General features: G+C 50.8%; 1 protein-coding gene across 9 annotated transcripts in view; it reads left to right on the forward strand.

Annotated features, from left to right (window-relative positions):
* Positions 1-23,298, forward strand: part of ANXA11 (annexin A11) — a 46,575-nt gene that overhangs the window by 14,421 nt on the left and 8,856 nt on the right. For 5 of the 9 annotated variants that reach the window (XM_025395505.1, XM_025395499.1, XM_025395500.1 and 2 more), the window contains 6 exons: positions 15,393-15,455; positions 17,324-17,439; positions 18,849-19,241; positions 20,889-20,976; positions 21,223-21,317; positions 22,000-22,113. In XM_025395505.1, the coding sequence (XP_025251290.1) occupies positions 15,401-15,455; positions 17,324-17,439; positions 18,849-19,241; positions 20,889-20,976; positions 21,223-21,317; positions 22,000-22,113 (861 nt within the window). In that variant the 5' untranslated portion in view covers positions 15,393-15,400. Of the gene's footprint in view, positions 1-6,548; positions 6,745-11,759; positions 11,809-15,392; positions 15,456-16,389; positions 16,634-17,323; positions 17,440-18,848; positions 19,242-20,888; positions 20,977-21,222; positions 21,318-21,999; positions 22,114-23,298 lie in introns of all 9 variants that reach the window. The other 4 variants (XM_025395507.1, XM_025395504.1, XM_025395506.1 and 1 more) reach the window with 3 other exon arrangements.

Genomic DNA, 23,298 nt, shown 5'->3' on the forward strand with positions numbered 1-23,298 from the left:
TGGGATTACAGGCATGAATCACTGTGCCCGGCCAATTTTTGTATTTTTAGTAGAGACATGGTCTCACTATGTTGCCCAGGCTGGTCTCAAACTCCTGGCCTCTTGCAATCCACCCACCTCGGCCTCCCAAAGTGCTAGGGCACGCGTGAGCCACCGTGCCTGGCCAGTAGTTTTCTTTAGAAATTTTTTTTTTATTATAAATTAACATTTATAATATGTCAATTTATGGTGTACAAAGTGATGTTATAATCTACGAATACAATATGAAATAATTAAAGCAAACTAGTTAATATATCCATCACCTCAAATAGTTTTCAACAATTAGTTTTCCATTACTGCTGTAACAAATTACTACAAACATGTGGCTTAAAACCATGCAACTCTTTTTGTGGTAAAAATATACACAACATAAAACTTACCATTTTACCCACTGTTAGGTGTGCAGCTCAATGGTGTTAAATACATTCACTTTGTTGTGCAACAGTCATTACCGTGCATCTCCAGAAGGTTCTCATTTCCCAAACTGACTCTGTACTTATGAAATGTAAACTCCCCATTCCTTCTTACCCAAGCCCTGGCCAACAGCAGTCTACTTTCTGTCCTTATGAATTTGACTACTTTGGAGACCTCATATAGGTGGAATCAGAAGTATTTGTTCTTTTGTGTCTGGTTTGTTTCATTTAGCATAATGTGTTGAAGTTTTATCCACGTTGTAGCATATGTTAGCTTTCTTCCGTACTGAGGCTGAATGATACTCTCTTTTTATGTGGAGATCTCGTTTTGTTTATCCATTCATCCATCGATGGCGCTTGGGTTGTTTCCAGCTTTTGACTACTGTGAATTAGGCTGCTGTGAACATGGGTGTACAAATGTCTGTGGGAGTCCCTGCTTTCATTTCCTTTGGGTATATAGGTTGAGTATCCCAAATCTGAACTATTCCAAAGTCCGAAACTTTTTGAGCTCTAACATGATGCTCAAAGGAAGTACTCATTGAAGCATTTTGGATGTTGGATTTTTGCATTTTGGATGCACAATGGTAAGTGTGATGCCAGTATTCCAAAATCTGAAATCATCTGGTCTGAAGACCAGCATGTCTGAAACATTGCTGGTCCCACATATTTTGAGTGAGAGGTACACGGCCTGTATGCTCAGGAGTGAGATTGCTGGATCATACGTATGGTAGTTCTATGTTTAATTTTTTGAGGAATCTCCATACTGTTTTCCATAGTGGCTGCACTATTTTACCACATGGCTTTTTTATCTTAACAGTTTTATCTAATGGTCTCTTGGATGTCATGGTGCTAAAATCAAGGTGTTGGCAGGGTTGTGTCTTTGTCTGGTGGCCCTGGAGGTGAATGCTTCCTTGTCCTTTCCAGCTTTAGAGGCCATCTGAGTTCCGTGGCACTTGGTCCCTTTCCTCCATGGGTGGAATCCCTCTCATGCCTGGACTCTTTCCTGCTTATTCTTCCTTTTCATCCTTAACCCAGAAACAAAGGCTCTCTGCTTTGAAAGACCCTTTTCATTGGATTGGGCCCACCTGGATAATCTAGGCTAGTCTCCCCATTTCATGGCGGATAACCTTAATCATGTCAGGACGGTACGTTTTACCATGTAAAGTAACGCATTCACAGGTACCGGGGATGTCTTTGAGGGACCTAATCAGGGAAGCTGATGGTAGCTGAGTTTCAGGCTCTGAAAAGCCCTCCCTCTACCCCTTCCCTTACTAGCATTTTCCTGAGACCCCGGGACCCTAAGGGTTGGCTGGACACTACCCTTACTGTGTGGGCTGGGCTGGTCCCCTGGCGGGAGCCTGACACCAGATGAGGTTAGTGTGTGCCCAGGATCTGTGACCCTTTTCTCCCTCTCCAAATGTCAAAGCCTGGCCTCTTTGGCCACTTGGGAGAGATCAACACTAGGTATGTTAGTCACAGAGTGAAGATAACTATGTCCTGCTTTACAAAGCGCGTTCCTGTTCTTTTTACTTTTAGTCCTCATAGTAATCCAAGGTGTACCCCACCAAGGTGGGGTACATCAGATCTTTGCAGACAGAATGGAGGTTCAGAGAGGTTAAGTTGCCCAGGGAGGGTCACACATTAAGCAGTTGCTTTAGGAACCAGACCTTGTCTCCAGGCTAATGCCTCCTAGGGACTGAGTTAAAATTAACTGAGCACCTGCTGTATGCTAATACCTGTTGTAGAGCTATATATATATGAATACTATATTCTCACAGCTGTGTAATGAGATGGATGCATTTTTCCTCTTTTTACAGGTGAGGAGGAAGGCTCAGAGAGGTCAATCTTTATGTCCAGGGTCACACAGCTAACAAGAGGTAGAGCTAGAATGGAATCATTGTCATTGGACTCTGAACCCTGTGTGCCATCCCGGTAGCCCAACAGCAGTGTTAGAAGATGATATCAGAGCTGTGTGGGCTGTGGTAAAACTCATGCAGCAGAATTGAGAAGTCCAGTGTGACTGTCCTGTGATGTTTGGGGCTCTTGACGGGGGAGTGTGGGCTGTGAAAAGATGGGGGAGCTGGTTTAGAGTGTGTGAGAGAGAGTAATTGGGGTGGTAGAAGGGCCTACCGAGAATCTAGGGGTAGACATTGTGAAGCCAGTGTCAGTGAGACTCAGGCCCTGTGTCTTGGGTAACCTGCTGAGCTTCCCTTTACCTCACACCGCAAGATGAGGGAGGGGTTTAGAGAAGTTTTTGCTTCCTTCCGGCAGAGTTGCTGGAAGGGTTGTCTTGTAGACAGTAACTGCTGCAGGGCTTGGAGTGTGGCACGTCCCTGTGGGCCCAGGAGCTCTGGGAGGAGCTGGGTTGGACTTTGCAGTGATTGGAGTGACCTGACAGCTAAGAGGGGTGGGATTGACAGGGAAGCCTCAGCCACCCTGGGACTTGTGCCTGATTGACATCAGCCCACTACCATTGTTTTGTTCGTCCCTCCTAGGCGGGCCCTGGGAGAAGCTCCCTCTGCTCAGGTGGTGTAACTGGCAGTGGCTTCCCCATGCGGAAGTGGGCAAACAAAGACAGAGACCTGCGTCCCCTCCCCGCCCCTGCCACCTGCACTTACAAACACAACCCACTGTTTCCCTTTTTGGGAGTAAGTGTGTGAGTGTGTGCGTGTGCATCCATAGGTTCCGTCTAAATCCGTTCAGGCTGCTGTAATAAAATATCATAGACCGGGTGGTTTATAAACAACAGAAGTACATTGCTCACAGTTGTGGAGGCTGGAAGTTGAAGGTGAAGGCGCCAGCTGACTCAGTGTCTGGTGAGGGCCCACTTTTTGGTTCACAAATAGGATAGTACCTTCTCCCTGTGTCCCCACATGGTGGAAAGGGTTGGGCCCTCTGGGCTGTCTTTTATAAGGGTGTGAATCCCATTCATGACAGCTCCAACCTCATAACCTTCCAGAGGCCCCACCTCCAGATGTCATCACATTGGGAGTTGGGATTTCAATAAATTGAATTTTGGGGAGACAGAAGCATTCAAGCTATAGCAGGTCTTGGCCACACTTTGGAGTCAGGGCTTGGGTGGGGGGCTTTTTCTGTCACTGCCACTATGTCTGTTACAAGAACCTCAGCGTCCTCCAGGACCTGAGTGCCCATCACATGCTGGCCTGCGTGGCAGCCAGATACTAACACTGTGTCTCTGTCACCTTCTTCCTCTGCTGCCTACTTTCCACTCCTCAGAAATTCTGAATCGGACTCAGCATTTGACGGAGCATTGGCTCTTGTGTGAGCCCATTTGGTGTGAGTTACAGATGACTCTGCCCACAAAGAGGAGTGGCCCAGCTTGCAGGGAAGCCTGCTCTGGAGGAGCGTGACAGAGAGAACTGCGTGTGATGCTGTGTGCTCTCGGCCTGCCTCATATGGAGAGTGAGTTCCTCCTCACTTGCCCCCACCCCCCTTCTCAGCACCTGGTCTGAAAAGGCAGGCAGTAGGAGAGAAGATGGCCCCGTCCGTGCCACGCCTCAGTGAAGGTTCTGAGGACAGGCTCCAGTGCCTGCAGGGTTGGAGCTTCTTGCAGGCCAAGGCCCTGCCTCTGTGGATCCCTCTCCCAGGCAGGTTTCCTCTCCAAGGGTCTTTCAGATCTCCCTGCCCTGTGGCCTCCCTCCACCATCAGTCTTGCCTCCACTGCCCTCTCTACTACTGGAGTGGAGCAGGCCCCCAGACACCCAGGCACGTGGAGGGGATGGAAAGAAAACAGTGCCAATTTCCTGTTGGTGCTTTCTCTATTGGGAGGCTGGAAAATCTAACACAGCCATGCCAGTGTGCTCCCCACTCCCATCCTCCACCTGTCACACTGCCCTGACCCTTCCCAATTCCGTGTTTCTCTCCCACCCTTTCCCTTCCCCCTTCAGTCCCCACAGTTCTCATCCTGGGCATTATCAAATGGCCCGGGCTCCTCTCTTTCTTATTTTGTTTTGGAGAAACAGGATGTCATGATATGTTACATGATATAATGGGAAAAAAACTTGGTATTAAACTGTTACTATCCCCATTTTACAGATGGGGAAAACCGAGGTGCAGAATAGTCATGTAAATCGTTAAGATCGCATAACTGGTGGGGAGCAGGACTGGGATGTGAACCTGGGTAGTCTGGCTTCAGAGTCCATGTTCTTCTCACCATCCTCCACTGCCTTCAATGAAGTACCTGGGGTCATACAATGAAACCAGACTTAGAAGCCAGGTATCCTGATTCTGAATTCCATGCTATTTCATCATACCAGTATTTCTAAAGCTCTATTCTTAAAATACTAGTTCCTGGGGCCAGTGGGCACTGTGAGGAAGTATAACGTAGTGGTAAAGTCCTGGGCTTTGGAAGCCGACTGCCTGGCTCAGCCATTCAGTAGCTATAACCTTGAGCAAGTTACACAGCCTCTCTGTCCCTCAGTCTTCATTTCTGATATGAGAAGGATATTTTAGTATTTGTCTCATAGGGTTGTTGTAAAGTTCAGTTCCACGTGAAGCACTTAACACAGTGCCTGGCACATAATAAGCATTCAATAAATGATGACTATTATTATGGCCTAATTAGTTTGGAAAATTTGAGGATAGAGTTAAGCAGGCATCTTTGTTCCAGGATTTATCAGAGCTTTTATTACGCTATTGCAAATTGGCAGTTTCTTGGAAAGGGGATGTGTAGTTATAGTACATAACTATATGTAGTAAGCATTTTCTAAACTTTTCGAGCAACTAATCTCTTGCTCTTGTCTGCCTGTCTCACTCCTTAAACTGCGTGCCTTCTAACTTCACAACTTGCAAGATATGAAGTTGGCGTCAGAGAACACATTCAGGGCAGCACTGAGCTGCCCATCACACTGCTTGCTTCTAGGTGAGGCTGAGCTGGGCCTGGGCATCCCAGTTAGATCTGAGCAAGACTTTTGGGGGCAGTAGATGGTAGGTGTTCAGAAGCAAACAGACTTATAGTGAAAATGAACAGACCTGATGCCTGGAGGAAATGTCTGGAGCGTGTATGTTCTGGTACTTGGAGCTGTTCAGCTGTCATTAGTTGACTGTCACGCACTAGGTGGGTCCTGCTCTACAGAAGACCAAAATGCATATTGTGGGAGTGTGATGTCCTTGCTGAGAGCCTTGGATTTATAAGTGTTTATTATGCTCTTCCTTGCCCTGCAGGCCAAATACATCCTATTTGATACTTAAATAGTCTTAGGAGCCAATGAAGTAAGAGGTTATAAAGGAGAAAACTGACTAACTGGCAAAGCAGAAGCCAGTCCCCAGAACTCCATCTGTTCTTCCACTCAAGCTGCATTGATGAGGTGCACATTCAGCCAGATGCTTGGGTAACAGTGGGGAACAAGGCTGTGGGACTGCATTTTCAACTCTGGAAAACAACATTTGCAGATGATTGGCAGCATCACCACTGGGTAGAGCTCAGTGGTCCTGGAAGAGTCCTAGGGAGGTTGGTTTCCTGGCCCTCTTGTATTGACAGGCGCCCCCTCAAGCATTCCAAGCTCGTACTCTTCCTAAGGTGAATCAGCACCTGAGTCCTTTGCTGGTGTAGAAGCCTGATCTTAACTTAGAGTCCCAGCTGTATTAGTTATATAAACTCTCTCTGTCTGTCTCACACACACACACAGTCCCTGATTCAAGATGTTTAAACTTACAGTTTTTCAACGTTATGATGGGGTTACATCACTTTAAGAAGAGCTTATCGGGATGTAACAAGCTCCTCCACTTATGATGGGATTACAATGAGGCTACGATTTTGATTGAGTGCATGTCACTCTTGCACCATCATAAAGTTGAAAAATCGTAAGTCGAACCATGATAAGTTGAGGACTGCTGTGTTGCCAGCATTAAATGCATTTTCATCTAATGATGGGTTTATTGAGACGTAACCCCATCATAAGTCAAGGAGCATCTGTATGTCTTTTGTAAAGACAACGTCTCATTATGTTTCCCAGGCTGGTCTCAAACTCCTGAGCTCAAATGATCTGCCTGCGTCAGCCTCCCAAAGTGCTGGGATTATAGGCATGAGCCACTGTGCCTGGCCTCTTCTTTTCATTTTAAAGAATATATCAGCAGGGATTATTGGACCTGCATGGTTTAAACTAGTGTCTTAGTTCATTTTGTGCTTCTCTAACAAGATATCACAGACTGAGTAATATATAAGCAACAGTAGCTTATTTGGCTCACAGTTCTGGAGACTGAGAAGATCGTGAGGCTGCATCTGGCAAGGGCCTTCTTGCTGCTTCATAACATAGCAGAAGATATCATGTGGGTGAGAGAGAGCAAGAGTGAAAGAGAGAGCATGTTATACTTTTGTAACAAACACACCCGTGTGAGGAGCCCGCTTCCTCCGTGACACCTTAATCCATTCATGAAGGTGGAGCCTCTTAAAGGTCCTGCCTCTCAGAACCGTTGTACTGACCATTGAGTTCGCAGCACATGAACTCTGGGGGATACATTTAAATAATAGCAACGATATATTTACATTTTATGGATGCAGCCTTATGGGGAAAGTACTTTAAAAAATAAATTTGTGTGTGTGTGTGTGAAAACAGGTTAAGGATCTAATGTTTGAAAAAAAAAAAAAAAGAAAAACTAATACACAAATGAATATTCCAGCCACCAGGCTGGGGAAGGCCAGTGGAAAATCATTCCACGAAAGCATCCATTTTAGTCCAGGCCTGCTTGGTTTGCTGCTAGGCCCTGAGGGGCAGGGGGTGTCACTGCTGTGTGGCTTCTGGCCCAAGATGATGTTTCTAGGCCCTTGCCTCTCAGCATTAACCTGGTGTAGGCTCTGTTCCCAAATGAGCCCGGTGCTGTCCCTCTGGGGAGGACAGTCCAGAGTCCCAGGCATGGCACTGACACTATCCACCCCTCCTTTCCCTTCTGTGTCCCTGAAGTCAGGCAGGACACCAGCAAATGTGCATGGCCTAGCCTTGCTGGTGGCTGGAGCCCTTATCTCCACCTCCGATTGTTGGGTAGAGACACAGCAAGGCTTCCCTTTTGGTAGGGGGATGACTGAGTGGGGGCAGTGAGGCTTTTCTTGCTCTGGCAGTTGCTTCCTGTCCCAGTGTAGCATTTCTAGATTCCTGTGTTAGGGGACTCCGGCTAGTACCCTTTTAGAGCCTGTGGAATTGAATGGTACACTTACATACACAAAACACGGCTTTAGGGAACAGGCCCTTTTGCAACCCCTGAGAAGCACCCTCAGATAGCTGCTCTATGCTTTTGGCATTCACCCAACGCTTTGAGGCTGGCTTCTGATGCAGTGCTGTCATGCCAGACTCCTGTCGACTTTAGTAGGGGTGGCACCATGTTTGAGAGGCCGAAGAAGAGACCCCAGCGCCAGCGAACAAGGCATAGGGCTTATTGAGGGGACTTATATATGGGGCGGTCCAGTGGTGGTAGGCTGGATGGGAGGACCACTACTGGTTGTAAAAAGCATGCAGTTTGTATGGCAATTTTTTTTTAATGGAGTCTCGCTCTGTTGCCCAGGCTGGAGTGCAATGGCACGGTCTCGGTTTATTGCAACCTCCACCTCCCAGGTTCATGCCATTCTCGTGCCTCAGCTTCCCGAGTAGGTGGGACTACAGGCGCCCGCCACCACGCCCGGCTAATTTTTTGTATTTTTAGTAGAGACATAGCATTTTAATTTAGCATCCTCCTTCCTAACCACCACCACCTGGCAACCTTCATTTAAAGTAGAACAAAGGGCCTTGATCTCCTGTATGGCCTGCATCCCATGGAATGGCTTACGGGTTCTGATGTTCCTTATAGATAAGGAATGGATCTCGAGGTTGGCCACAGTTCCTTAGCTCAGAACTCTGAACACACGTTCTTCTTAGACTGTAGGGTCGTTCTGGGTATGCTTAAGTTAAGTGATTGCTGTCAGGCGCATCTGCCATACAACTGTGGGAGTGCCTAGGTCTAGTGCCTGTCCCTAGAGCTTACTATTGTGAAGAAGAGTGTGTTAGTCCGTTCTCACACAACTATAAAGAAATATCTGAAACTGGATAATTTGTAAAGAAAAGCGGTTTAATTGGCTCATAGTTCTGCAGGCTGGGCCTTTCCCAGGTTGAAGGGCCCAGAATATGGGAGCCAAGGGACCAGCATTTTTAGCAAGCTCTCCAGGTGAGGGAAAGCATGATGCTGGCATCTACTTGGGGAGGCCTCAGGAAACTTACAATCATGTGGCAGGCAGATCTTAACCTGGCTGGAGCAGGAGGAAGAGAGGTGTGGGGAGGAGGCGCTACACACCTTTAAACAACCAGATCTCACCAGAACTCTGTCCTGAGAGCAGCACCAAAGGGGGAAATCTGCCCCCATGATCCAGTTAACTCCCACCTGGCCCCACCTCCAATGCTGGGAATTACAATTTGATTGTATTGTAATTACAAATTACAATTTGGGCAGGGACACAAATCCAAACCATATCAATGAGTGAGATCAGATAAGCTAGAGAGTGTCCAATACCTTAAAGGAAAGGGTGTTTCCTAGAGTGTGGACCGCAGAACCAGTTACATCAGAATTACTGGGGACTAGGGGGTATGTGTGCTTGTTTACACTTCAGATTCCTGGGCCTATCCCAGGTTAAAAGGCCCAGAATGGGCCAGGGCAGTAGAGTGTTTAGCGAGCTCTCCAGGTGATTGTCATGCATGATGAAGCAGTGTGGCCTGCAGGCAGGCAGCATCAGCATCACCTGGGAGCCATTGGAAATGCAACTTCTTGGGCCCTGCCCCAGAGACACTGATTTAGAGACTCTGGAGGTGGGGCCCAGCAATCTGGGTTTTAACAAGCCCTATAGGCGACTGTTTTTCAGAAGCACCGATTTAACTGGAGAGGGCCCCAGCTGGATGAAATCAGGTGCACAGCTGCAGGTGGATGGTGGCAGTGAGGAAGGAAGGGCGGTATTTGTGCTGCAGCCTGCCCTGAGAGGCAGGACCAGAGGCCAAAAGTTCCCCAGAGACAGGTTTCTAAGAATTGGACCAATCCCTAAGGAGGCCGGCTGCCTGCTGTGTGCAGGAGGCGCTCTCCATTGAGTCCCCGTGTCAAAGGGCTGTGATCAGAAGCAGGCATAGAGCAGGGGACATGCCCCAGCCATCAGCATTGCACCAGCAGTGTGAAGCATGTCCCTTGCCCCATGCAAGGAAAGAAGGAGGAGAGAGGCGTTGGTCAGGGTGGAAGGTATGATTCTCATGGATGCCAGAGAGAGAGCGAGCAGATCTGCTGGATTATAGCTCACTGTGTTGCCTCTCTCCTAGAGAGTGGGGGTTGAACAGGCTAGGGAGGGGGACATGAGGGCCTTAGAAGTCCTGCCGAGCCCAGATTTGGCAGCCCTGGGGTGCCAGGAATGACTCCTCCAAGGACAGTCCCTTGTGGTGGCCTCTTTTGAAAAAATGCAGAGGTCAAAGTTACCAGAAGACCGGACCGTGAGCAGATTTCTTAATTTTCAAAGAAAAGGAGAAGAATGCTGCTTCTGTGAGTCAGAGAGAGTGTGCTGATCCTGCAGCCTCTAGCCTCCTGGAACATGGATAGCTGGGGGGAAGATTGGTGGGCACTGGGAGCCTGTGTCCACCTGAAGATCACCCCTGACTATTGGGCTGCGTTTACTTTTCTTCTGGGGGTAATTAGGCAGATAAACAGGCTCTCTTCAGAGTAGATGTGCTAGAACCCTCACTTGGGCACGTGGAGAAATGTGTACTGGGTGGTGGCAGTGAGTTGGGGGAGAGCTGGTTAAATGCCTGCACCCACATGGTGCCTGGTGTTTGGTGTTGAACTGGGGAGTTCTGAGTATGACAGTTCTGTAGTGTCCCTCGTTGGTCCTTTCATCGTGGTTACTTGGCAGAACACAAATGCCATGTCTATTGTGTCCTTGGATGTAAAACAAAGCTGAGAGAGAGGGGAAAGATGTTTGATGTTGAGCAGAATCCCAGCAGGTCTCAGCAGACTGCAGCAATGGGCAGAATCCAAGGGAGAAATTTCACAGGAGCCCACAGAAGGTCTCTGTGGCCTGGAAAACCCACATGTACCAGTCCAGGGAGGTAGGGAGTAGCATCCACTGGAGGGAGAGGAAGGTCCTGCCCTGCACTCTTCAGACCATACCTGGGGCCTTTGGTTCTGAAAAGAGAAAGATAAGAGTGGGGTCAGGCCAGGCATGGTGACTCACACCTGTAATCTCAGAACTTTGGGAGGCCGAGGCGGGCGGATCATCTGAGGTTAGGGGTTCAAGACCAGCCTGGCCAACATGGTGAAACCCTGTCTCTACTAAAAATACAAAAATCAGCCTGGCCTGGCATGGTGGCAGGTACCTGTAGTCCCAGCTACTTGGGAGGCTGCGGCAGGAGAATTGCTTGAACCCAGGAGGTGGAGGTCACAGTGAGCTGAGATCGTGCCGCTGCACTGCAGCCTGGGTGACACAGTGAGACTCTGGCTCAAAAAAAAAAAAAAAAAAAAAAAAAAGAGTGGAGAGCAGACTTGAAACTATTTCAGGCAGAGAATGGTAGAGGGAAAAATGAGGCTATTCTTTCTAAGAAGGGAGGACTAGAGGTGTATCTTGGGGAGAGGGGAAGACCTAGGGTTTCAGGACCACAGCTCACAGTGGGGTCGACCTGCCCTGTGGAGCTGTGCAGGGCAGAGCTCCTAGCCAGGAGGCAGATTTTGACTCCTGCTGGGAAATCCCTTAAAAGCCACCCCAGGAATGAACTCCACGAGTGCCATCAAGGCTGGCCTGCAGGCCCTCCAGGGTTACCAAGGCTGCCTGGAACTGAATGGACCCTGTGTGTGTTCTTTTAGTCTAGGAAGACCAGCCAGGACTTTGGGGGCCAAAAGGCTAGCCTCAAGTGAGCTCAGAAATCCGCACCTGAATTGGGCCTTTTTAGAAGTTTTTTAATGGGCAATACATGTGTGTGGCAGAAAGGCACAGGAAACAGATCTAAACCGGAAGCCTCATTTTCTAGCCCCAGCTTTCCTCTCGAGAGGCAGCTAGTGTTAGCTCGTTTCTTGTGTGTCATTCCAAGGAGGTCCGTGCACGTATGCACACAGGAACCATTTAGTTTGCATGTTTCTGGGTTTTTTATTAGCTTAGTACATATACAGTACTGCACCTCGATTAATAATGGTGGTCATTTCATCTTTCCATGTCCAGAGCTGGCTAATTCCAGAAATAGCTACAGAGTATCCATTGTCGGACCTCTTGTGGTTTATTTAACCAGCCTCATTGGTGGAGGTTTAGGAGTTGTCGCAGATAAGGCTGTAGTAAAATTCATGTCTGTATGACTTTTCACACAGGTGTGTGTCTAGGAAAGACACTTACAGAAGTAGAGTTGCTGAGTCAAAGGTGTGTCATTTTAAATTTAAAGTTTTGACATCTCTGTATTTTATTTATTTATTTATTTTGGAGACAGAGTCTCGCTCTGTCGCCCAGGCTGGAGTGCAGTGGCGCAATCTTGGCTCACTGCAACCTCCGCCTCCCAGGTTCCAGCCATTCTGCTGCCTCAGCCTCCCGAGTAACTGGTATTACAGGCACCTGCCACCACGCCTGGCTAATTTTTATATTTTTAGTAGAGACAGGGTTTCACCATGGCCAGGCTGGTCTCAAACTCCAGACCTCAGATGATCCGCCCACCTCAGCCTCCCAAAGTGTTGGGATTACAGGCGTGAGCCGCTGTGCCCGGCTGACATCTGTGTATTTTTAATTGGTGATTTCCTCAGCACATTGCTGAAGGTAAACGTCTTCAGCTCCTTTTCTGTAACTGCCAGATCTGTTCACATCATTTGACAGTTTCTCTAATGGTTGTTGATCTTTTTCTTATTATATTAATAAAAATTTTTCCCTAAGTTTTTTTCTCATCTTTTTTTTTTTTTTTTTTTTTTTTTTTAGTTTGTCTCTTATGCTGAAATTTTATTTTCTGCCTTTGGTTCTTGGGGCTACTTCTTTCATTGCATTCTTTGGCCTGGCTGGAATTTACTTGGTGTAAGGAACAGGGTGGTATCCAACTTTTGTTTCTCGGGTTTTTTCCCTGGCCTGGCTGTGTATGGAGCTTTTGGCTTCATTTCTCTGAGAGGAGGCCAGGAGTGGAGAGTGTCTTTGGTGCTCAAAGGTCCTGCCTAGTGGTGTCTCCAGAGAGGAAGGTGACAGAGACACCATCCCGGCTCTTCCTGCTCACCTGTGGGGCAGTTCCTCCTAATAGAAGGTTCCTGGCCCACTGGTCATTTACATCCCCCAGGTTACCTCCTCACCAGTGAAGTCGGAGGGTTTGGCAGAGTCTGGGCAAGAAGGATCAAGTTGGGGCCGGGACGGGGAGGGCTTTGTACTGACAGCCCACCCAGCCTTAGGGACATGAGTCACACCCTCTCTGAAAGTGATGCCACCGGGGACCTCATCCACCACGTGCTTAGGGGCTCAGAGAGACCGAAAGCTGTGCAAGGAGTAGGTCCTTGGTCCACCCTACAGGAAGCCAGTTCCAGCTCTCTCCAAAGCCATAGGGCTTTGCCTACAGTCACCCCTGGACCCACTGACCCAAACAAATGACTACACCCATAGGGCTGAAAACCAGATCCACCCTATGGGGACTGGTGGTACCTTAAGGAAGTTCTTATCTTCCTTAAAAACAGCATGTAGGCCAGGCACGGTGGCTCATGCCTGTAATCCCAGCCCTCTGGGAGGCCGAGGCAGGCAGATCACTTGAGGCCAGGAGTTCAGACCAGCCTGGCCAACATGGCAAAACTCCATCTCTACTAAAAATACAAAAATTAGCCAGGATAGTTGCGCCCTCCTGTTGGAGGCTGAGGCACAAGAATCCCTTGATCCCAGGAGGTGGAGGTTACAGTGAGCTGAGATTGCACCACTGCAGTCCAGCCTGGGTGATAGAGTGAGACCCTGTCTAAAAAATAAAAATAGGCCAGGCGTGGTGGCTCATGCCTATAATCTTAATACTTTGGGAAGCCAAGGCGGGCAGATCACCTGAGGTCAGGAGTTCGAGACCAGCCTGGCCAACATGGTGAAACCCTGTCTCTACTAAAAATACAATTAGCCAGGCGTGGTGGCGGACACCTGTAATCCCAGCTGCTTGGGAGGCTGAGGCAGGGGAATCACTTGAACCCAGGAGGCAGAGGTTGCAGTGAGCCGAGATCATACCATTGCACTCAGCCTGGGTTACAGAGTGAGACCCTGTCTCAAAAAAAATAAATAATAAAAACTTAAAAAGAGCAGCATAGGCTGGGCACAGTGGCTCACACCTGTAATCCCAGCACTTTGGGAGGCCGAGGCCGGTGGATCACAAGGTCAGGAGATCAAGACCATCCTGGCTAACACAGTGAAACCCCATCTCTACTAAATACAAAAAATTAGCCGGGCATGGTGGTGGGCGCCTATAGTCCCAGCTACTCAGGAGGCTGAGGCCGGAGAGTGGTGTGAACCCAGGAGGCAGAGCTTGCAGTGAGCCGAGATCGCGCCACTGCAGTCCAGCCTGGGTGACAGAGCAAGACTCCGCCTCAAAAAAAAAAATAATAATAAAATAATAAAATTAAAATACTCAAAAAATAATAAAATAAAAAGAATAGCATATACCAGCCTGGGCAACATAGTAAGACTCTCAAAAAAAAAAAAAAAAATTAGCTGGGTATGGTGGCACATGTCTTTAGGAGGCTGAGGTGGGAGGATTACCTGAGCCCAGGAGGTCAAGGCTGCAGTGAGCCATGATTGTGCCAGTGCACTCCAGCCTGGGTGACAGAGAAAGACCCTGTCTCAAACAAACAAAACCCAGCATGCCCAGTTCTTCAAGATAGATATGAAGGGCAACTAGACTCTTATAGTTGGATAGCATGACCAGAACAGTGGTCTTCAAAGTGGGTTCCCTGGACCAGTAACATCATCTGGGAACTTGTTCAAAATGCAAAAACTGGTTCTACTGTCTCAGAAACTCTTGGTGGAGCCCAGCAATGTGTTTTAACAATCCCATCAGGTGATTCTGATATGCATTGCAGCGTGAGACCCAGTGTGTGAAAAGAAACCACATACCCGAGACGAGCAGGTGTGATTGTTGAGGGAGGCTGCAGGTTTCCTCACATGCCTGCCTGCCATTGGGTGTCTCGGCAAACTGCAGCAGCAGCTGCTATTAGCAAGAGCAGGTAGGTTGCACAATGTAGCTGGTGTCCCTCCTTGCAATTTAACTGGAATAGGACATTGCCAAGGGATCCATGTTCAGAGGGACTTCATGAGAGCAGGTGTCTCACCTCGCACCTGTCCAGGCCTCTCTTCTTCCCTTACTGACAGATCTGCAAATCACTTATTTCTCTTAGCAGCCTCTGCTGCAGAAACAGGGTGGTGCTGCCTCATTTGCCCTGGTTCTTCACCCTGCATCAGATGAACCTCCTGAGGGCCCTTTTTGCTTCTAGGAATGATGATTCCATACCTTACCAGGTCCCCTTGCCTGATAAACCAGAGGTTGGAGAATGAAGAGAGACAGGGGCCTCTGACTTCCCCTGTTGCTGAAGGGATGGCAATAAGGACACAGGAAGACAAATAGACAGACTTGGAGCCCTGAGAATGAGGCAGTGCGTCTCTAGCTCTGAGGTGGGAGAACAGACCCAGAGGCACACTGCACCCTTGCCAGCAGAGGCAGGAGCAAAGCTTCAGTGAGAGGGACTTTCAAGGGAACAGCCTGGTGGGCAGTGAATCCTGTTACTGTGGGTGGGGCCAGGGGTGTGGCCGCATGCTGGTGGGTACTGTTTCTAGCTGGAGGCGCCAGCAGGGGGCAGTGAACGGGGCAGTGAACTGGGCTGCGACAAGCAGGGCAGATGCAGCAGCTTCTCCTGCAGGGTCCCAGTTGTGGGGGTGGCTGCCCTCTTGAGAAGCTGGCTCCCACAGGCCAGCAGGGGCTCCCAGGCAGAGCCTGAATGTGCTTTCCTCTTCTCTTCCAGATCTAACCATGAGCTACCCTGGCTATCCCCCACCCCCAGGCGGCTACCCACCAGCTGCACCAGGTAAGAGGGTCTGGGGTAGGGAGGAGAGTGAATACTGCCTCTGTACAGTGGCTGGGAGTGGAGAGGGGAGAACAGTAGTTTCCTCCCTCCCCTCCTCCCCTCACAGCACAGCCCAGCAGGGAAGGAGAGGACAACAGGAGCAGAGAGACAGCCAGCGGGGGCAGGGGCTGGAGAAGAGCATTGAGGCTGAGGCCATGGGAGGCTTGGGTTTGAAACTGGCTCCAGAAAGCGCTGGCCCAGGCCCAGGGCTGGGTGTCTTGCCTTACTCTCTAGTAACAGTAGGCAACTGCTGTCACTTTGAGACTCAGTTTTCTTCTCTGCAAAATTGCTTCAAGGATTTCTCCCTCATTAGGTGGTCCTGGATACTGATGAGATAGGCAGGCAGAGCCTCTGACGTGGTGCCCTCCAAAGCATTGCTAGGTGATGGTTGCCCCTTGCCACCTCTCCTACCCTCTGCTCAAGGTGTATGGGTTTGCAGCAACAAGATCCCCCTTGCCAAGAGAGGAAGTGGAGGCAGATGCTAAGGGTCAAAGGTCACTCATTCCCTGTTTTCTGCAGGAGCTGTGGGTAGTCACATGGAGAAGTCGTCTTCTCTGGCCCTGGCCCCTTTTGGTCCTCAAATGAGATTTGGTCCCCATTGTGGGAAAGGAAATATGAGGGCTTATGGGACCAAGGGGAGAAAAGGGCCATTCCAAGGCTGGTCATCCTGAGGGTGCCTGAGCCGCTGCCCCTCGCCCCAGGGGCCCCCCAGGCATCATTCATTTCTCTGGAGCTGAGGTCCTGTGGTTTGAGCACCACTGACCTGCAGGCCATTTACCTTCCCTCCCGTTCAACAGGTGAAGAACAAACTCAGACCGAGAGGTGGCTCAGCTGCTGTCCCAGAGCACATTAGGGGCTGAACTGGGCCACTGCCCTCTGAACAAGCCCACCTCAGGTTGGCTGGCACTGGCCTCAGTTCCCTCTCTGTAGTAGAAATCCTGCCACTGCCACCTTTGCTAGCACAGCTGAACAGCCTCTGAGTAGCAACAGAGAAGGAGGCAGGAGATTTAGGGAAGGTTCTTCCTGGAGGGTCTGGAGCCCTGGAGATGAAGAGCCGATCCGAAGCTGCCATGGACAGGAAAGCATCTAACAGGCCAGAGATGTCGAATGCCCATCGGGCACCCAGCTGAGCCCTGCAGGCGTTAACTCAGTCTTCGTCACAGCAGTCTAGGCATACACTCACTATGAGCCCATTTGTCAGCTGAGGAAACAAGCCTAAGGAGGGTGAAAGCCTTGCCCCAGGGCACATACCAGTCCTGCTGGTTTCAGAGTGGGCTTTTCACCTCTGTTTCTTCCTGTCCTCTTGTGGACTGGTATCTGTGTTCACCATGACCCAGCCCCGTCTCCCTCCAGCCTCTTATCCTGCTTCTCCCTGCCTTTTACAGACTTGTAATAACCAACAGCCAAAGCCCCTCCCGCCAATGCCTTCGCATTACTGAAATCTCAGAGCTCCCTATGGTCACCTCTGACATGGGCTCAGCGTGGTGTCCCACAACAGTCTGTCTTTGTCTGTCCTCCCGCTCCATGATGGTGAACTCGGGAGGGCAGAGCCTGCCTGGGCTTTCCCAACCTCCTTAATACCCCACAGAGGGTCTTGGGAGTGATTGGGGAACTCCACCTTCCTCCCTGGGAAGAGGGGAAGGTGTCCCCTCCTCTGCCAGTGGGCTAGGGGGAGACTTTCCCCCTGGTGTTTTCATGTGGTCTGTGGGGTCCCGAGGCTCGAGGCTCTACTGGGCCTCCCTTCCTGACCACCTGGGAGCTCGCATCTCTGCCTTTCCCCGTGTGGTTGGGGGACTGGTAGGGGCCAAATGGCTTGATGTTGCTTTCAGGTGGTGGTCCCTGGGGAGGTGCTGCCTACCCTCCTCCGCCCAGCATGCCTCCCATTGGGCTGGATAATGTGGCCAGCTATGCGGGACAGTTCAACCAGGACTACCTCTCAGGAATGGTGAGTCCAGCCTTCCTGCTGAGGCGGCCCTGGGGCCACACCTGCGTGGCCAGAGGAATCAAAGCTGCTGGCCTCTGGGGCTCCAGAATTGTCTGTGTGTGTGTTGCTGTGGTATGTAGTGTGTTGAGCTGTACCTCAGAACAGGGTTTTCATCAGGCTTCTGCCACCCGCTCTCTGCCCCTGTCTGGGTCTCACTTTTCCCATCTGTAAAATGGGGGGGGGAACCAGATGATCTCACAGGTCCGTTTTAGCCCTGCGGGGTTAGGGTCGGGAGGGTGGTGAGGGTGTGTGCATGAGTGTGCATGCACGTGCTATATATGAGTATCCACATTCATGTACCTGCGTGTGCGTGTGTGTACATATGGAGGGCTCTTGTGGTTAGGCCTGGGTGGGTGTGTGGCAGGTGTCTTGGGCAGACATGCTACTTTTTAAATTTGTTGTTTTGCTTTTAAAATAATGCATTTTATGATTTGAAAACAAACGTATGCTTAGAGGAAATTATGCAACCAGTACACACCCTAATTTGTGCCAGGCCCAGTTCTAGGCACTGGGGATATGTGAATAAAATAAACAAAAATCTGGACCGTGCTGCATTTATCATCTATGGGGAAAAGACAAGCAGTAACTTAAGTCAACGATGTGATGTTATTGAAAGTGTAGGTGCCATGGGAACAAGATGAGCAGGGTAAAGGGGTCAGGAGTGGGGGTGGGGTGATGGAGGGATAATGATTTTAAGTTGGCAGTAAGGTGGGTCTGGCTGAAAAGAGGATGTGTGAGCAAAGACCTGCAGCAGGGGAAGGAAGTGCTGTATGGATGTCTAGGGAATGCCAGTGCCCTGAGGTGCCAGGGGGCCTGAGGTGCTTGGGGACATGGAGGAGAGGCCAGTGTGGCTAAAGTGGAAAGGCGAGGGGATGAGATGAGAAATGAAGTCTGGGGGTCCAGCTCTTGCAGGGTGTAGGAGGCTATTCATCCTAAGGATTTAGGCTTTTATTCCTGGTGAGTGCAGATTCACCTGAACATGCCTGCCAGAGGTGTCTGTGGGTAGCAGGCTGATGTGATGGCGGTGCCCCCAACCCTGAGTATGGGACCCACATGCCTTCTTGGGCAGTGAGCTCTTAACCTTCACCCAGGTGGTCTGGGATGGGAGGAGCAGCCATGTGGAGAGGGAAGGCATTTCCCCTGCAGAAGGGGGTGAGGATCTCTGGTTTGCATCCAGCCACACTGTTTACTGGCTGTGTAGCTTTGAGCAAGTAAACTCATTCTGTGGTCTGTGAAATAGGTATAACGGTACTTCATGTTCCACAAGCGGAGACGCTGTGAGGACTGACTTGGCTTAGATATGAAAAAGCGTGGAGGGACAGAGTGCAATGGGGCCTGTTGGCCTCATTCTCTGCTTTGTGTCCTTGCAGGCGGCCAACATGTCTGGGACGTTTGGAGGAGCCAACATGCCCAACCTGTACCCTGGGGCCCCTGGGGCTGGCTACCCACCAGTGCCCCCTGGGGGGTTCGGGCAGCCCCCCTCTGCCCAGCAGCCTGTTCCTCCCTATGGGATGTATCCACCCCCAGGAGGAAACCCATCCTCCGGGATGCCCTCATATCCGCCATACCCAGGGGCTCCTGTGCCGGGCCAGCCCATGCCACCCCCTGGACAGCAGCCCCCAGGGGCCTACCCTGGGCAGCCACCAGTGACCTACCCCGGTCAGCCTCCAGTGCCACTCCCTGGGCAGCAGCAGCAGCCAGTGCCGAGCTACCCAGGATACCCAGGGTCTGGGACCGTCACCCCCGCTGTGCCTCCAACCCAGGTGAGTGTCAGCCCACTGCCTCCCTCGGCCCAGGCCTGGGACCCAAAGACTGGAGACACATGGTCCAGTAGATGGGGAGACAGGGAAAGGCGCAGGCCTCCAGCTGCAACTTCTTGTTTTAACAAAGAGTGTCGGCCAGGTACAGTGGCTCGTGCCTGTAATCCCAGCACTTTGGGAAGCTGAGGTGGGCAGATCGCTTGAGCCCAGGAGTTCAAGACCAATCTGGGCAAAATGGTGAAACCCTGTCTCTACTAAAAATAGAAAAAAAATAGCTAGGCATGGTGGTGTGCGCCTGTAGGCCCAGCTACTCAGGAGGCTGAGGTGGGAGGATCATCTGAGCCCAGGAGACAGAGGTTGCAGTGAGCCGGGATCATGCCACTGCACTCCAGCCTAGGCAACAGAGTAAGACCCTGTCTTTAAAACAAACAAACAACAACAACAACAACGAGAAACAGAAAAACAAAGAGCGGCACCTTCTTGCAGACTCCCCACCTCTGGGTTGTGTTGCTTAAGGCCCAAGGGAGCTGCCCTGTTTCTCCCAGTGTGATGAGACACTCCACATGCGAGTTGGGTCAGAACGCTCCTGGCGAGTACTCCTTATTCCTCTGTGTCATTCACTGCCTGGGCTGTGTGTTTTGTAAGAACTGCCCAGGCCACCTGTCTTAAGCCTTTGTGCCCAACAGCATCTCCAGTCCTCTTGATATGCGCCCCCCACAGACGGGTTTTTGAGGATTCTTAAAATTCCCTTTGGGTAGGGAAAATGTTGGCAGTTCCTCCAGGGTTGATCTTGGCTCATTTTGGAGAACAGTTCATGTTTGCAGAGCCTAGAATTCGTTGTCATGGTTATATGGCCCAACCAGCCAGCACAGGGATATGGTATGTGCTTGATGACTATTTTTAGACAGAGGGTCTCCTTTCCTCCTTCCCTTCCATACCCACACGTTCCCCCACCCCTGTGCCATCCTCCAGCCTCCCTCCCTTATCTTTTCCCTGAGCTGCCCCCATAATTGTGTTATAACCAGTTTGTACCAGCTCCTAGGAAGACAATCCACTGGGAGACAGTATAACCTGGAAAGTTCAAATTTGCTGGGTTGTGCAGCTGTCAGGGTCTGGAGGAAGTCTGGCAGGTTTTAGTCTAGAGAACAGTGCCAGGGAACCAGTGCTAGATCAAGAGGTCGTCAGGCTGCCATGCACAGTTGTGGAGTCTGAATACCTGCATCTGCTAGAGGGTTCACATGGGCTAGCCAGCCCAGTTAGGAGTACCCACGTGTGCTCACGTGCTGTGGAGACCAGTCATCTATGAGAGAGGCCACAGCCCCTGCTCCTGAGGCTTGCCCTTCATCGGGAGCCTGAGCCCCAGCCCTGGAGGACCTGGGCACTGGGCAGATTTACAGCGTCAGGTTTCAGCTATAGGTGGGCTCCCAGCCACTGGAGCCAGGAAAAAGCTTCCATACTAGAACACAAGGCCAGATAACAGTCAAGTTAGGCAGACTTGGCGTAGAGTCCTCTGCGTTGTTGACTGTGGGTTCCTTTAGATACTCCAACTCTTAGAGAAAGGGCTGTTCCCAGAGTCTAGGGGTGGAGCAGTCTTGAATCTGGGGAAGGTGGCATACGTATCATCTTACCTGTGACTGTTTGTCCGAGTAGTTTGGAAGCCGAGGCACCATCGCTGATGCTCCTGGCTTTGACCCCCTGCGAGATGCCGAGGTCCTGCGGAAGGCCATGAAAGGCTTTGGTAAGAGACCCTGGGTGGCTCAAATCCTACCCCCTGCCCCCTATTCCCCAGGCAGTTTCACAGTGGCTCTGTGGGCTAGGGTAGCTGGGGGACGAAGACCTGGCCCCAGTGGTAATAAAAGAGAAGATGGATGTGGGATTGCGGCTGGCATGCCCAGAACAGTTGAGGCACCCAGGCCAGGGAAGTCTCAGCTGCAGAGCATCTCATAACCCCTGCCTGACCCACCCCTGCTGCCTCTTCCTCCAGGGACGGATGAGCAGGCCATCATTGACTGCCTGGGGAGTCGCTCCAACAAGCAGCGGCAGCAGATCCTCCTTTCCTTCAAGACGGCTTACGGCAAGGCAAGCTGCGGGGTGGGGGCGCGGGACAGCGAGGCGTGTCCTGAGCTCAGCACAGCCCTGCTAACCCCTGCTTTTTCTTGGGTGGGCCCGGGTCTCCCGGATGGACAGTAAGGAGCAGGAGGGCATTTCCTTCTGCCCACCCAGCGGGTGACATCGTTGGGAGGTGAAGGATGCCACAGGGTGCCAAGGTTGGCTGAGAGGCTCCAGACATCTAGCCCCGGGTTCTAGCCCTTGCTCTGCCACATCTCACTAAGGTTGTGGCCACATCATTTTCCTTCCCCTGCCCTCTTCATGACCACCCTGGGGGGTTTAGCTGATGTAAGAACTTTGCAGGGAAAGGCTGTGAGCACTGCCCAAGTACGAGGGGCATGTATGAGCGCATTTTGAACTTCTGGGGTTTTGAATCTTAGAAAGGTAAAAATTGGGTAAATATTGATTAGATTCATGTTCTAGCCCAGTGCTTCTCACACTTCAATGTGTCACCGATCCCCTGGGCATCTTGTGGTCTCTGATTCGGGAGGTTTGGGGCAGGCCTGAGAGCAGGCTTTTCTCTCGGGCCCCTGGGGGATGTCCGTGCCGCTGCTCCTTGAATCTGGGATATGGCTCTTAGTAGTCACCTCCTGTGGATTTTTAAAATAGACTTTTTTTGTTTGTTTGTTTGTTTGTTTGAATATCCAATCAGGATTTGATCAAAGATCTGAAATCTGAACTGTCAGGAAACTTTGAGAAGACAATCTTGGCTCTGATGAAGACCCCAGTCCTCTTTGATGTATATGAGATAAAGGAAGCCATCAAGGTGTGTACGTGTGTGTGTGTGTGTGTGTGTTTTCATGCATTCATGCATGTGGACACACAGCCCAGAAGGAGGCCTGGACAGTGTGCTGTGTTCTAGCCCACTCGTTAGTTGCTGTTATCAGTATGGCTCCCAGGCCTTCCTGGGTTAGAGTCCACGTGCTGTAGAAAAGGGAATTCCCTGTGATTTCCCCAAGAGGCGAGTGATGCACCCGTCATCATCAGGGAGCCTTAAGTCTCTCTCCATCTGGTCTCTCTCCATCTTAAAGAAATGGTGGAGCTAGGGTTTGAAGGTGGCAAGTCTGTGGTAAGCAGAGGGGTAAGAGGCCATGGTTGGTATCGTTCCCATTCTTTAGGACTCTGTTACTAGCAAATGACAGAAACACAGTTCAGTTTAAGAAGAACAAAGGTGGAGAATCAGTTATGTGGGTAAAGCCAAGATGCCTGGCATGGAGAGGGCCAGGCCAGATGTCTCTCTAGTCTCTGCCTCTCCTGAGCGCCTGCTCTTCTGTCAGTTTCTGTGCTTCTCCTGCCATGGCTGCTTCATGCGGGGTTGGGGAGGGGTGCCTGTTGACCACTCTCCGCGTACCTATGAGACCCAGCTCCAGAAGAATCCAGCAGGGTCTCCAAACAGGGGCAGGTTCTGACGGGCCCAACTTGGGCTCACTGTTTCCTCCAGTCCTGTGGGTTTTGACTGAGGGGCGGATCCTGTCCATTCTGTGCAGTCCCACAGCTCTGTGTGCACCCCGCGGGCAAGGGCAGGCAGCACAGTCCCGCAGCTCTGTGTGCACCCCGCGGGCGAGGGCAGGCAGCGCAGTCCCGAAGCTCTGTGTGCACCCCACGGGCGAGGGCAGGCAGCACAGTCCCGCAGCTCTGTGTGCACCCTGTGCGCTAGGGCAGGCAGTACAGTCCCGCAGGCCTGTGTGTAACCCAACCATTTACTGTGTGGCCTTGGACCAGCCAGTACCCCTCTCTGATGCTCAGTTTTCTGATACATGGGCGTGCCCTTTGTGTGAACCCTATTCATCACCGCTGCCACTGTCAGTGTGCTTGCCTGGGCTGTGGAGAGGAGGTGACTCCCTTAAGTAGCCGGAGGGTATGTCTGTGTGTCAGGGGCCTCTGTTGCTGGGGTTTGGCCCTGGGGTCCGGGCAGCAGCATGGCCCCCACTCTTCTTCCCGGGTGCTGGTG

Source organism: Theropithecus gelada, chromosome 9 (genome assembly GCF_003255815.1).
Source record: "Theropithecus gelada isolate Dixy chromosome 9, Tgel_1.0, whole genome shotgun sequence".
In the NCBI taxonomy this organism is placed as follows: Eukaryota; Metazoa; Chordata; class Mammalia; order Primates; family Cercopithecidae; genus Theropithecus; species Theropithecus gelada.